The sequence below is a fragment of the Geotrypetes seraphini genome, chromosome 2, assembly GCF_902459505.1.
Source record: "Geotrypetes seraphini chromosome 2, aGeoSer1.1, whole genome shotgun sequence".
In the NCBI taxonomy this organism is placed as follows: domain Eukaryota; kingdom Metazoa; phylum Chordata; class Amphibia; order Gymnophiona; family Dermophiidae; genus Geotrypetes; species Geotrypetes seraphini.
This window is the reverse complement of record NC_047085.1, coordinates 528001980-528018104: the sequence shown is the minus strand read 5'-3', so window position 1 is coordinate 528018104 and position 16125 is coordinate 528001980. Positions and strand designations below refer to the sequence as shown.

Genomic DNA, 16125 nt, shown 5'->3' with positions numbered 1-16125 from the left:
AAGAGTTCATGGCAGATTACAATAAGATACATAAGAAATTACTGGTAACAAAAGTAAAAATAGCAAATTATACATTAATTAGGTTTATAAGCATATGCCTAAAAATAGCATCAACCAACTTCATAAAAAGAGGTAAATTTCATATCTCCAATTGTTCTCCAAATTGATAAGAATAGCCTTACTGGGTCAGACCAATGGTCCATCAAGCCCAGTAGCCCATTCTCATGGTGGCCAATCCAGGTCACTAGTACCTGGCCAAGGTGTAGCAATATTCCATGCTACCAATCCAGAGCAAGTAGAGGCTTCCCCCATGTCTTAATAACACTATGGGCTTTTCCTCCAGGAATTTTCTTAAAACCAGCTACATTATCCGCTCTTACCACATCCTCTGGCAACGTGTTCCAGAGCTTAACTATTCTCTGGGTGAAAAAAAATGCCCTCCTATTGGTTATAAAGTATTTCCCTGTAACTACATCGAATGTCCCCTAGTCTTTGTAATTTTTGACAGAGCAAAAAATCAGTCCACTGGTACCCGTTCTACTCCACTCAGGATTTTGTAGACTTCAATCATATCTCCCCCAGCCATCTCTTTTCCAAACTGAAGAGCCCTTTTTAGTCTTTCCTCATAAGAGAGGGGTTGCATCCCCTTTACCATCTTGGTCGCTCTTCTTTGAACCTTTTCTAGCGCAACTATATCTTTCTTGAGATAAGGAGACCAGAATTGAACGCAATACTCCAAATGAGGTCGCACCTTGGAGCGTTAAAGACATTTTGATATTCTTAGTTTTGTTAACCATCCCTTTTTTAATAATTCCCAGCATCCTGTTTGCTATTTTGGCCACCGCCGCACATTGGGCGGAAAGTTTCATCATATTGTCTACAATGACACCCAGATCTTTTTCTTGGGCGCTAACCCCCAAGGTGGACCCTACCATCTGGTAACTGTGATTCAGGTTATTCTTCCCAATGTGCATTACTTTGAATTTGTCCACATTAAATTTCATCTGCCATTTGGACGCACAGTCTTTCAATTTCCTAAGGTCCGCTTGCAATTTTTCACAATCCGCATGCGTTTCAACAACTTTGAACAGTTTAGTGTCATCTGCTAATTTAATCACCTCACTCGTTCCAATTTCCAGTACATTTATAAATAAGTTAAATAGCAACAGTCCCAGTACAGACCCCTGCGGCACTCCACTGTTTACTCTTCTCCATTGACTGAAACAGTCCCCTCCCTCTCTAGAACTTCCCCCCTGTAATCACCTTTCTTTCTCTCAAGAAGTTCCCTTCCACGTATTAGGTATTCTCTACCCATAGAGCTCCAATTAATATGTTAGTACTAAAGTATTCAGGTATTCATAACCCATAGAAATCCAATTAAAACGTAAGTTTCCCATTTAGATTATTGTAAAATATTTAGACTCATTGTATGGTATTGTACTTAGACTCATTGTATTGTATTATATGCAGAATTATTGTATTGCATTAAGACTTCTTGTAATTCGCTGAATGTCCAGCCTTCTTACCATGTTAACCGCCTAGAAGTCGCCTGACTATGGCGGTATAGAAAAATAAAGTTATTATTATTATTATTATTGAGAAAATGACCATTTAACCCTACCCTGTTTTCTATCCGATAACCAATTCCTAATCCACATCTGAACTTCACCACTTATCCCATGACTCTTTAATTTTCTCAGGAGTCTCTCGTAAGGAACTTTATCAAAAGCTCTCTGAAAATCTAGATACACTATGGGCTGCTTTTATGAAGATGCGCAAAGCGTTTTAGCGCACGCACCGGATTAGTGCGCGCTATAGCGCACTCTAGCCGAAAATCTACTGCCTGCTCAAAACCAACGATTGGTGTTGTAGTTGCGGTTTGTCAAATCCAGGACAAGAAATTATTCTGTAGAGTGAACCAATTTTTCTTGGGGCTGCAGCAACAGAAAGAGGAGTCACTCAGTTTAGAAAGAGGGCCTCCTTAAGAAGATTATGCAGAGGTAACTTGAGAAGTTCCATAGGAGGTTCGTCATAATCTAAGTCATCAAGGAGCTCTGCCCTGGGCTCAGTGTCAGCTACTAGTTTGACAGGGAGGGCCTTACCCAACTGTCTAATGTATTTAGTAAAAGAAAGTCCTTCAGGAGAAGATCTGTTAACAGTTCCATCTTTAAAAATAATTGAAACTAGAAGACAAGACATGCCCCAGTACATTAGAAACATAAAGGACCTCATTTCTTTTAAAAGAGCTTTAAAAACTTACTTTTCAAGGATGCTTTTAATATATGACTCTCAGATTTATAATTTTTTTTAACCCTAGGTTTCATATCCCACAATTTTCCTTTTTTTCCCTTCCTTGAGTTATTTTTCCCTTTAATGTATATTTTCTTCTACAAATATATTGTAACTTTCCCCCTCTACCCTCATGGTTCATGTGTGTTATCCCAGTATGTTTTTTTTATTTAAAGTCAGTGTATTTGTATTTCTATTTTACTTGAATTGTACATCGCTTAGATATTCAATAAGCGATTTATCAAGCACTACTAAAATTTGAAACTTGAAGGTACCCCATGAGGAGGAAACTCTGGCAAAAAACATTAAAAAAGGGGACAAAGCCTTCTTTAGGTATATCAGCGATAGGAAAAGGAACACAGACGGTATAGTACGCCTTAGACAACCGGACGGAAACTACGCGGTGGCGGATTCAGAAAAAGCAGAACTACTAAATGAATATTTCTGCTCAGTCTTCACCTGCGAAGCACCGGGACACGGACCACAGTTGAAGATAATACAAGACGTGGATGACCCGTTTCAGAACGTTGAGTTCACTCCTGGGGACGTCTACAATGAACTGGCAAGGCTAAAGGTAAACAAGGCCATGGGACCGGACAATTTACACCCAAGAGTGCTCAGAGAATTGAGAGATGTCCTGGCAGAACCGTTGGCGGTGCTCTTCAATCTCTCACTAAGTACGGGGAAAGTTCCGTTGGACTGGAAAACAGCCAATGTCGTTCCTCTACATAAAAAGGGTTGCAAGGCTGAGGCTGCAAACTATAGACCGGTAAGCCTCACCTCAATAGTGTGCAAACTCATGGAAACACTAATTAAGTATAAATTAGATACGATCCTGAACGAGGGAAATCTCCGGGATCCCAGCCAACATGGATTCACCAAGGGTAGGTCATGCCAGTCCAATCTAATAAGCTTCTTTGACTGGGTAACAAGAAGACTAGACTCAGGAGAGTCCTTGGACGTCGTGTACCTGGACTTCAGCAAAGCGTTTGACAGCGTCCCACACCGCAGGCTGCTGAACAAGATGAATTCTATGGGATTAGGAGAGACTCTAACTGCATGGGTTAAAGATTGGCTTAGTGGCAGACTTCAGAGGGTGGTGGTCAACGGTACCCTTTCTAAAATGTCAGAGGTGACCAGCGGAGTACCACAGGGTTCGGTCCTGGGCCCACTCCTCTTCAACATATTCATTAGGGATCTGACTCAAGGGCTCCAAGGCAAGGTAACCTTATTCGCTGATGACGCCAAACTATGCAATGTAGTAAACGGCTATAATCTTCAGGATGCTATGGAGCAAGACCTGCGTACTTTAGAAAGTTGGTCCTTGATCTGGCAGCTGGGCTTCAACGCCAAGAAATGTAAGGTCATGCATCTCGGCAACGGAAATCCTTGCAGAACTTACACCCTGAATGGAGAAACTTTAGCAAGGACTACGGCAGAACGAGACTTAGGAGTAATCATCAGTGCTGACATGAAAGCAGCCACTCAAGTGGAGAAGGCTTCATCTAAAGCACGGCAAATGATAGGCTGTATCAAGAGAAGCTTCGTCAACAGGAAACCTGAAGTCATGATGCCACTGTACAGAGCCATGGTGAGACCACATCTGGAATACTGTGTTCAATTCTGGAGGCCACATTACCGTAAGGATGTGCTCAGAGTCGAATCGGTTCAGCGGATGGCCACCAGGATGGTCTCGGGGCTAAAGGGTCTCCCGTACGAAGAAAGACTGAGCAAATTGCAGCTCTACACTCTCGAGGAGCGTAGGGAGAGGGGAGACATGATTGAGACATTTAAGTACATCACGGGACGGGTAGAGGTGGAAGATGAGATCTTTCTTCTCAGGGGACCCTCGACCACAAGAGGACATCCGCTCAAGCTCAGGGGAGGGAAGTTTCGTGGAGACACCAGGAAATACTTCTTCACGGAGAGAGTGATTGAGCATTGGAACGAGCTTCCAGTGCAGGTGGTCGAGGCACGCAGCATCTCAGACTTCAAGAACAAATGGGATACCTATGTGGGATCCCTACGAGGTCATGCCAAGGGACAGGGTCACTAGGACTGAATGAGCGGGTCAGCAGAGTGACAGTATAATTACAATTATTCTTTAGGGGGTCAGTAGATTTAAGAGGGTGGGTAAATAGTGTGGGCAGACTTGATGGGCTATGGCCCTTATCTGCCGTCATCTTTCTATGTTTCTATGTTTCTATGTTTCTATACTTAGGAAGCTGTGGAACCACGGGGTGAAAGGGGACATACACAGATGGGTTAAACACTGGTTGGCAGACAGGAAGCAAAGGGTTGGAGTGAAGGGTCACTACTCGGACTGGAGGAGGATCACGAGTGGAGTTCTGCAGGGGTCGGTACTCGGGCCGCTGCTGTTCAATATATTTATCAATGACCTAGAAACAGGGACAAAGTGTTAAGTTATAAAATTTGCGGATGACACTAAACTCTGTAGCAGGGTTAGAACTGTGGAAGAATGTGAGGACCTACAAAGGGACCTGAACAAACTGGAGGAGTGAACGATTAAATGGCAAATGAACTTCAATGTAGGGAAATGCAAGGTCATGCATATAGGGAAAAAGAACCCGATGTACAGCTACCAAATGGGGGGATTAGTACTAGAGGCAAGTAACCTTGAAAAGGACTTGGGTGTGCTTGTGGACACAACAATGAAGTCAACAGCACAATGCACAGCAGCCTCAAAGAAAGCAAACAGAATGTTGGGTATAATTAAGAAGGGTATTACAGCCAGAACGAAGGAAGTCATCATGCCGCTGTATCGCGCAATGGTGCACCCGCATCTGGAATACTGTGTTCAATATTGGTCGCCGTACCTAAAGAAGGATATGGAGATACTTGAGAGGGTTCAGAGAAGAGCGACAAAAATGATAAAAGGTATGGAAAACCTTTCATATGCAGACAGGCTAGAAAGGCTGGGGCTCTTCACCCTGGAGAAGCGGAGACTCAGAGGAGACATGATAGAGACTTACAAGATCATGAAGGGCATAGAGAAGGTGGAAAGGGACAGGTTCTTCAGCCTATTGGGAACTACAAGAACAAGGGGCCACTCTGAGAAATTGAAAGGGGACAGGTTTAGAACCAATGCTAGGAAATTTTTCTTCACTCAGAGGGTGGTAGACACCTGGAATGCACTTCCGGAGGATGTGATAGGTCAGAGTACATTAAGGGGATTCAAAGAGGGTTTGGACAAGTTCCTGAAGGATAAGGGGATTGAGGGATATAGATAGAGGTAGAGATAGTATTATGGAAGTGTATAGATAGAAGAAAACTGGGGATTGAAAGGTTTTAGACAAAGGATCACTTACAGGTCATGGACCTGATGGGCCGCTGCGGGAGCGGACTGCTGGGCACGATGGACCACTGGTCTGACCCAGCGGAGGCAATTTCTTATGTTCTTATGGTAGAGGTATGCCATATGACTCAGGGACAGACAAAGTGCGCTCAAACTCAAGAGTCAGTATGATGACGTGAGAGACCAGAATTAACTGCAGGAACATAAGAACATAAGAATTGCCACTGCTGGATCAGACCAGTGGTCCATCGTGCCCAGCAGTCCGCTCATGTGGCGGCCCCCAGGATGAAGACCAGTGCTCTAAATGAGTCCAGCCTCACCTGTGTACATTCCAGTTTAGCAGGAACTTGTCCAACTTTGTCTTGAATCCCTGGAGGGTATTTTCCTCTATAACAGACTCCGGAAGAGTGTTCCAGTTTTCTATTACTCTCTGTGTGAAGAACTTCTTCCTTATGTTTGTACGGAATCTATCCCTTTTCAACTTTAGAGAGTGCCCTTTCATTTCTCCCTACCTTGGAGAGGGTGAACAATCTGTCTTTATTGGCTAAGTCTATTCCCTTCATTATTTTTAATGTCCCCTTTCAGTCTCCTCTTTTCAAGGGAGAAGAGGCCCAGTTTCTCTGTAAGAAAAAGAATGTAGAGGAGAACGATGAGAACAATGAGATGATGCTCCTTGATATCTTCGGTACCGATCTGATGAAGAGAAGCGGCGGGAAGTTCTCTTATCCCTGGAAACATGGGATTGATGCGACGAGTAACGACAGTGCCTCGATACAGAGCATCTAGATGATGAAGAGCGTCGATGCTTCAAAGGAGGACACAATGCTTCAATGAAGAGTGGCAATGTTTTGATGGGGAGTGTCACTGATGTTGAGGATGGATGCCTCAATGGAGAATGTCGTTTACTGGCAGATTGATGATGAGAGTTAGACCAACACTTCAATGGAGATCTGGAATTGGTACCCCTGACCCTGAGGTGCTATGCTTAGGCTGGGCTGGTACTGAGGGAGTCAATGTTAGCACTGATGTCACATGTAATTTAAACATATCACCGATATCCCTCCTGAAAAACTCATTGTGTTGCTCTTTGATGATCTGCACTGGTACCTTTGGCTCAACAGCCAGTACCATTGGTGCAGCAGAGTGTTGAGGGGTGAATATCATCAAGGAGACACAACCTGCAGAGATGGAGAGAAATAGCGGTGGCGTTTAGCTTACATCGAGGGACTCAATGATGTAGAGGCTTGCGATGCTTGCTGGGAAGAAGATGGCTTCCCTGATGCTGGAATCTCGTCTGATGTTGATGTCGATGCTGGTACCGCAAGCTCAGAGTTTTTTCCAGTGTCCATGGTTGAAATGAAGAGCTTTTCTTGTTGAATTTGATGAGATTTTAGTGAGCGCTTTTGTAAGGTGAACAGCAGGTGCAGATGTCAACATGATACTCAGGTCCCAAACACTGCAAACATCAGCTATGCATGTCAGTGACAGAAATAGGCCACTGGCACTGACAGCACTTTTTAAAGCCCATCAATAGGTTCGACATGGATGGAAAAATTAAACTCAATGATGAAATAGAGGAAAAACTCCCACCGATGAATAACACAAAGGCTGAAAGGCCCAAATGAGGAAAAAAAATTTTTAAATTTATTTATTATGAAAATAAAATGATTAAAGTAAGGAGAAAACAACGACCAAAGGCCAGGTAGAAAAACAATGTGGGTTGAAGGCAACGCCAAAGAACTTCTTCGCTCTGCAGAAATTGAAGAACTAAGGAACCGCGAGCCTACGTTGGGCGGGAAGGCACGCGCGCATTCGCGATGCGGGCAGTTGCAAAATTTCTTAAAATTTTAAGTAATAGTTTAATGTGGCTAAAAATACACAACCATCTCAAATGTTATTGCCTACTTCCAACGATTTAGCAAATTTTTTCAGCTCTAAGGTTATGGGTTTACGAACGCCCTGTTTACCTGGTCCAAAGAATATAGACTATTATACAACTAAGAGTCAGGATGAAACCAAGGTGGACCTTTTATGGTCCACCTTTGAAACTTTTCTAAACTATTTCATAGATATTCTAAATCTCATTGTATTTTAGATTCCTGTCCTACAAATCTTATGGTTAATGCACCTTCAAGCTTTAAGTTGAAAATGTTTGAACTCTGGATAAGGGAGCTTCCATTAGAGGAAGGTAATGTTGTTATTATACCATTAATCAAGAATACTAAAGAATCGCCCTCTTTACCATCAAATTATAGACCGGTGGCATCTATTCCTTTCTTTGTATAGATCATGGAGGGACTGGTCCAACTTCAACTAACCAAGTTCTTAGAGCAAGGGTGCCCACATTTTTTGGGCTTGCGAGCTACTTTTAAAATGACCACGTCAAAATGATCTACCAACAATAAAATTAAAAAAAACACAAAGTACACTGTACACAGAGAAAATGTTAATTATCATTTATATTACGGTTTTTTTTTCAAAGAGATCAAGGTAGATGACTTTATGGAATGTCACCTCAGTAACAACAATACAAAAGTAGTAGGTTTTACTAAACCGCAATAGCATTTTTTAGCGCAGGGAGCTGCACTGAATGCCCTGCGCTGCTCTCGACGCTTATAGGCTCCCTGCGCTAAAAAACGCTATTGCGGCTTAGTAAAAGGGGACCATAGTGCAAAATATAGACAGCAGATATAAATTCTTAAAACAGACACATTTTGATCACTAAATTGAAAATAAAATAATTTTCTTACCTTTGTTGTCTGTTGATTTCATGAGTCTTACTTTCTTTTTCTGATTGTGCATCCAATATTTCTTCCCTTCTTTCAGCCTCCTGAATGCTTCCTCTCCTCCAGACCTCATTCCCTCCCCCAACTTTTTCTTCCTCTCTCTCTGCCCCCTCCCCTTTCTGTCTCCCTGCCCCCCTTTCTTTCTTTCTGTCTCCCTGCCCCCCTTTCTTTCTTTCTGTCTCCCTGTCCCCCCTTTCTTTCTTTCTGTTTCTCCTTTCTTTCTGTCCCCCTGCCCCCCTTTTCTTTCTGTCTCCCTGCCTGACCCCTTTCTTTCTCCCTGCCCCCCCCAAGCCACCGCTGCCGACATCAGGGAACAGGCCCCCAAGCCACTGCCGCCAAGTTCTGAGCTCTCCCTGCTTCCCGACGCCGTAAACAGGACAATGCGCCGGGATCACCAGCCTTCCTCTCCAATGTCAATTCTGAAGTTGGATAGGAAGTTCCAGGCCAGCCAAGCAGTGGCCTGGAACGTCCTCTCCGACGTCAGAATTGACTCTATCAGCTTTAATGTTTCTAAGATAGGGCTATAAATTAGTGTCAAAATAATTAGATTGCAGGCTGTTTGAAAATTCCTCCAGGCCCAGTAATTGGCACATGCTCAGAGCTGCACCCAAAGAGGCTCACAACATCTTCTCTCTCAAATTACAAACATTTTGCTTCACCCCACTGCCAATCTATCAACTACCATGTTTCTTACCATCCACTCCACTGGTGGGGCCATCAGGTCTGGGGTTTCCAGTACTTTTTTTCCGGCGATGTTTCTTTCTGTTGGTATGTGGAGATGGAGGTGGTTCCAATTTGGGGCTGGTGGTATTAGAGCTCAGAGATTCACTGATGCCATTAACTGTAGCAAAAAGAGAGATGAAAATCAAAGAGAATGTCACTTCCCCTTCTGACTACATTACCAGAACCCTTATCCATTCTGTCTCAACCTCTCAATTAGACTACTGCAACCTGCTGAGCTAATAGCTCTCTAACTGTGATGGGATGGGATTTAGCTCTGACTTTCATTCAGTTATAGTACCAAATTCAGCAGGTAATTTCCCATCTCTGGACAGTTGACAATTCAAGTCTGTATCAGAGGCAATAGCAGATTAACTGAGTAGCCCAAGATCACCAGAAGCCACATTAAGATTTGAACCTACTGTAGGTTCCCTGGTTCTCATGCCTGCTGCTGGAAGCATTAGGCTACTCCTCCACTCAAACATATTTTATCACTACAGTCTATTCAAAATTAAGCTGCACAATTGTAACCTCTGCTTCACTCTCTTCTCAAACACAGAGACCTGTACGTTCCTCCAACAGAGAGAAGATTGCTTTAAGGCCCCTAGGTTTATGGACTTTCTCTGTTACTTCCATTAAAACAAGCTACATGGCCACAAAAACTTTTAGAACTGTTTCAAAAACAAAGGGGTCGATATTCAGTTATCAGTGCTTTGCTTACCGCTGATGACGTTATTCAAGGATATTCAAAGCCAGGACCTGTGTGGGCTTCAGCTTTGAATGTCAAACTATTTTTAAGCCGCTTAAGATAATATTCATCATTTAAGTGCCCATGGATTACCACATAAAAGTAGGACAGATTTTCATGTGATAAACCTGGCTGCTTATGGGCTGAATATCAGCATTTAAGAGGCCAAGTGCCTGTCCCTGGAACATCCCCAAAACAGCTGGTTTTGGGTTTGATGCTAATTGCGATATTTTGCGGCACTTAGCCTCTTAAGTACCACTGGATATTAGCAGCTAGCCCTAAACAAACAATTTAACTTTGGGGACTGTCCTTTTTGAAGAAATGGAGTTCTGTTTTACTGACTGTAAACTGCTAGTCATCTGGAGGTATATTAAGTCTAATAAAATTGTAAAGCGTAACCAATCAGCAGCTGGCTAAATCGCTTTGATAACGGCCCAAACTATAAGAAATAATGATCAGGTAACAAAACAAACACCTCTTTCTGATACTGGTTTATGTTTCCATTTGTAAAAGCATGTCGTTACAAGAGATTCTTAGGAAAAACTTTTGAATTCCAGGCTAGTGCAATGAATTCTTGCTGGAATATTCTTACTCCCCAAGCTCAGTCTTACCACTCATTTAGAAAACTTTTGAAGACCTACCTGTTTGACAAATATGTGACTTGATTGTTATTGTTCTATTTTCCGAGAGATATTTGACATGTTTATGTATGTGATTCACTGATTGTACAGTTTTCTCTTGTTGTAAACTGCCTTGAACTAATGGTTTGGCGGTATATAAAAATAAATTATTATTATTTTTAAGAAGCAAAAATCCAAACACAAAAGAGGTTTCTTTAGACTCCAAGACTCCTATCACTACCAGAACGAAGGAAGTTATCCTGCCGCTGTATCGAGCGATGGTGCGCCCACATCTGGAGTACTGCGTCCAATACTGGTCGCCGCACCTTAAGAAGGATATGGCGATCTCGAGAGGGTCCAGAGAAGAGCAACAAAGATGATAAAGGGCATGGAAAACCTTTCATATACTGAAAGGCTAGAGAAGCTGGGGCTTTTTATCCTGGAAAAGCGGAGACTTAGAGGGGACATGATAGAGACTTATAAAATCATGAAAGGCATAGAGAAGGTGGAGAGGGACAGATTCTTCAGACTAGCGGGGACATCAAAAACAAGAGGGCATTCAGAAAAACTGAAAGGAGACAGATTCAAGACGAATGATAGGAAGTTCTTCTTCACTCAGAAGGTGGTGGACACCTGGAATGCGCTTTCAGGAGAGGTGATAGGACAGAGTACAATATTGGGTTTCAAAAAGGGATTGGATGACTTCCTGAAGGAGAAAGGGATTACAGGGTATAGATAGAGGGTTACTACATAGGGTACTTCAGGATTAAGGTATAAACAATTTAGGTGGTGGAGAACTTACAGGTCATGGACCTGGGAGGCCACCGTGGGAGCAGACTGCTGGGCACAATGGACCCCTGGTCTGACCTGGCAGAGACAATGCTTATATTCTTATGTTCTCTCTAGACATCTCCCTTTAATGCAAGCTGTCTGCAAAAGGCACAGAATGTGGTGACTAGAGCCATCTTATGAAATGAAAGATTAGGTTCTTACCTGGATAACCTTGTTTCTGTTAATATACACGGGAGTCTGTACGTTAGGTAAACCACTAGATGAATAGTGTCAATCACATCTTTCAGCTCCTCCTCCTTCACCAGTGGATTATAGCTCCCTCTTCAGTTTCCACCAAAGCAATTGAGCTCCACTGTAATGGAGAAAAGAGAAGGAGAGGCATGGGGAACTTCCCCAGAAATAACATACATTTCTGTTTTGCTCTGTAACTCAAGAAAAAGAACAATAGCATGAACTTGTAACATAGGTGTATCAATGAACCAACTTACTGTGTGCAATTAGAACTAACATATAAGAAACTCCAAAGCTCAATAGCTCAGTACTTTATTAGTAAGTTAATCATTAATGTTCATCCAACTGACAAGAGAATAACTCCAGCTTCAGACCATAGAGTTGTCCGAGGCAGAAAGCAGGTGAATTACAGAAAGCACAGGGCGGGCTGTATGAACTCCTTTGTACATTAACAGAAACAAGAGGTAAGATAAGAACATAAGAAGTTGCCTCCACTGAGGCAGACCATAGGTCCATCCTGCCCAGCGGTCCGCTCCCGCGGCGGCCCATCAGGCCCATTGCCTGAGCAATGGTCTATACCTATCTATACCCCTCAATCCCTTTTTCTTCTAGGAATCTATCCAAACCTTCTTTGAAACCATTTAAGGTTTTCTTGTCTACAACAGCCTCTAGAAGCGCGTTCCATGTATCCACCACCCTCTGAGTGAAAAAGAACTTCCTAATCTTTCATTCTGTTATATATACACAGGACTCTGTATATTAGATGATATATCAAAGCAGTGCCAGACGTCTAGGGAGGAACAGATAAGCCAGCCTGCAAGGCTGAGGACCCAAAAGCAGTATCCTCTCCACATCTTCTTTGTAGAACTTTGTAAAGGTATAGAGAATAGCAGATCTCTTCCAGTGGAACTGCCTGGAATTCCGCCCATGAAGATGCCAAACTTCTGGTCAAATGAGCTTTGACAGAAATAGGTGGCTGTTTTCCACAGTCAATGTGTGCCAACAAAATTGCCATGTGAATCCATCTGGCGATAGAAGCCTTGGAAGATGGTCTGCCAAATCTGACTGATCTCAATCCTCTCCTCAAATCACTTCACATACAGTTCAAACTCCTATTACAAACCTACAAGTGTATACATACTGCATCCCCTCAATCTCTTTCATTAAAAAAACCTCCCCAAGAATGCCATTCCACAGACAAATAACTTTTATCTGAACCCTTCTCCTCCACTTCCAGACTTTGTTCGTTTCAGCTCGCTGTCCTGTATGCCTGGAATAAACTACCTGAGTCCGTCCGCCACGCTCCATCCCTTGTTGAAAAGTAAGCTGAAAACCCATCTTTTTCAGATAGCCTTTAACTCCTAACCCTACTCCCCTCTGACCTCTGCTCACCACTCTAGCCATAAGTCTAACTATCCTCTCTAACTGTAACCCCTACCCTAGCATCATAATATAAGAATAGCCTGGGGGGATGTGACATGATGGCTTTTGCTTGAAAAGATGCCTAGTAGCTTGGCACTATTGCTATTTCCCTTAAAACCCATTTTATGCAGTATAAGAGATATGGACTAACTTATTTCTATTACAGTGAGTCTAGTAGCCTTGTTCAAAAGTGACACAGGTCTATAGGGTGGATGCAATGAGATGACATGGGAGGAAACCCAAGAGAGTAGCATGATTGAGATCTGAGAGTGGAATTGTTAGGTGTCGGGACCTCATGCTAGCTGCAGGGGACCAGAGTTGTGGAAGTGGCTGGGCATGAGGAACTAACTGGTGGACATTTTTTTTTTTTTTTGGTGGGGGCATAAGGAGGGAAGGGAATATGTAGATATAGGTGGGGGTTTCCAGGGTAGGCAGGGAGATGGGGGTTGGGAGACACGGGTGTGTGCCTCTTAGGTATGTCTCCAACACCCTGGCCTGTGATGCTGCAGTGATGTATCCAATGGGTGAGGATTAGGGGGTGTGAGCGAGTATCTGTTGGAGGGGATAGGAATACTATGGGGGCCCTCTGTGGCCAGTGTACCATCCTTTATCACTATCTTGTTTGTGAGATGCATGTATGGTATGGGGATTAGGGCTGACAGGAAGTAATGCAAAGTTGAGGGGTTCGAGGTCCACTGCTCCTGTTTTTTCCTGCAGCTACAGCAAGGTGGTAGATATGACTGTGTGGCATACTGTGGCCTTTTGAATTGGAGGCTGCTGGTAGGCAGAAGCCAACCTCAAATCCCCCCTCCTCCAAGGCATATCATGTCATCTCATTCTGAGGGGTTCTGGGGGTTGTGGGCACACAGAAAAGAGGATTATTGTGTATGGGGGACATGGAGAACAGGGAGTTTGTAGGGGTGCTGTGCAAAGTACTTATGTTGAACCCTGAGGTGCAGTCTCATGTGCCAGATGAGCTGTGGATTCTCCTGGCACATACGCCTGTATTGGGACCTCAGTGACTCTAGGTCATGGTGAATTCTGAAGTGCATGCAAAACACAAGTTGTGGGACAGCGGAGTCAAGTGATGGGCCTTCTTGGCTTCACATATATGACTGTTTTGGGGAAATTATATGCAATGCTCCTCACAAGGCCTGGGATAGATAGCAAGGGGCAGCTTGCAGGGATGGCTACAAGGGGACTAGCCAACACAACCCAGGTGGACTGTGAGCTGGGGTGGATACGGGGCCCCGAGGGTAGCCTGGTGGATTCTGTGTGGACCATTTGCACTCTTGGGGGTATGTGGAGTAGTCATTGGGGACAGGCAGGTGGCTGAGTGTACTTTAGTGACCTGGCCCCAAGACTGCTCCATACAGGATTATTGTTTATTTAAAGTTTCTATACAACTAACTAATGACTATGAAGTCAATTCAGAGCAGTTTCGATGGAAATATGAACATTAAGTTCAGTAATGATGGTGTGGGCCAAAAGGGGTCTTGCATCAGTTGGGCCCCTGATATTGGCAAGAAAGAGATGGAGCCACTCTGGGAGCTTCTCAAGCGTTACGGTGTAGGTTGTGCTTTTTGCTTTCTCTGGACATGGGCAGTTGTATGTATCAGAGGCACACCCTGGCTGTATGTTACCATACTCCCGGAGGTCCCAGTTTCCCACTCACCTCTGTAGGCTTCTTCAGATAGCATTCCATGCCCTCATGGTAACACTGGAGGAGAAGGGGGGGGGGGGGGTGGAGATGCTTTTAGAGGGCCTCAGTTCTCTGGGGGAGAGTAATTTGTCTCCCCCATCCTAATGGATATGCTGTTAATTTTTTCCGCTCTCTCTCCTACCTCTTTCTCCTATCTTCTCACACACCTTCTCTCTTCTTGCACTTACTCTCTTCCGCACTCTGCTTCTCTATCTCATCACTAATTCCTCCTCACTGTAACTCCTAACTCCCACAAAGAAACATTTCTCCACATGTAGCAGTATATCAGTGATCTCAAATTCAAACCCTTTGTAGGGTCATATTTTGGATTTGTAGGTACTTGGAGGGCTGCAGAAAAAATAGTTAATGTCTTATTAAAGAAATTACAATTTTGCATGAAGTAAATCTCTTTATAGTTTATAAATCTTCCTCCCTCCCCCCGAAGGCCTGCATGTTACCCCCCTTCTTTGCAGTGTCCTCTAGCTTCCCCCCTAGCCTCCCGGTCTTAGTTTCAGCTAATTATTGCAGCATGCAGAGAGGATCACCGGTGCTGCAGTGTTCCTTGCATGCTGCCATCAACCTCCGCAGCACGTTTCCTCTGCCGCGGTCCCGCCCCTCCTCTGACATCAGAGGCAAGATTGTGGCAGAGGGAACATGCTGCTGAGGATGACAGCAGCCTGCAAGGATTGCTACAGCACCAGCAATCCTCTCTACAAGCTGCGGAAATTATCTGAAGGTAAGAGCGAGAGACCGGGGGGGGGAGCCAAAGGATACTGCAAAGAGCGGGCAGCACTAGTACAGACCGCGGACCGCAAAATAGTACCTGGCGGGCCACATATGGCCCAGAACATAAGAATTGCCACTGCTGGGTCAGACCAGTGGTCCATCATTCCCAGCAGTCCACTCATGCGGCAGTCCTTAGGTCAAAGACCGGTGCCCTAACTGAGACTAGCCTTACCTGCGTACGTTCCGGTTCAGCAGGAACTTGTCTAACTTTGTCTTGAATCCCTGGAGGGTCTTGAATCCCTGGAGGGTCTTGAATCCCTCTCTACACGGCATCCTCCACGCAGGAAAACTGGGAAGATCCCTCCTCTCCAAAATCACGAGACTTTGGAACAATCTCACTATCCCGCTGCGGAACCTGGGCTTCCTCCAACTATTCCGAAAACAACTGAAAACCTGGCTTTTCTCTAACATATAACATCTCTTCTTCTGTTTCATCCCCTCTTTATATATCCCCTTGTAAATCTTTCTCCTCTCTCTTCCTATATTTTAGCTTTGTAAACCGTGTCGAGCTCCACTCCCGTGGAGATGATGCGGTATATAAACTTAAGGTTTAGTTTAGTTTTCCCCTATAACAGCCTCCAGAAGAGCGTTCCAGTTTTGTACCCTCTCTGGGTGAAGAAGAACTTCCATACATTTGTATGGAATCTATCCCCTTTTAACTTTAGAGAGTTCTCTCTACCTTGGAGAGGATGAACAACCTGTCTTTATCTACT

At 43.9% G+C, this 16125-nt stretch overlaps 1 protein-coding gene across 2 annotated transcripts in view; it reads right to left on the bottom strand.

Annotated features, from left to right (window-relative positions):
- Positions 1-16125, bottom strand: part of AGAP3 (ArfGAP with GTPase domain, ankyrin repeat and PH domain 3) — a 597692-nt gene that overhangs the window by 125580 nt on the left and 455987 nt on the right. For both annotated transcript variants that reach the window (XM_033932747.1, XM_033932746.1), the window contains exon 13: positions 9086-9232. In XM_033932747.1, coding sequence (XP_033788638.1) covers positions 9086-9232 — 147 coding nt within the window. The remainder of the gene's footprint in view (positions 1-9085; positions 9233-16125) is intronic.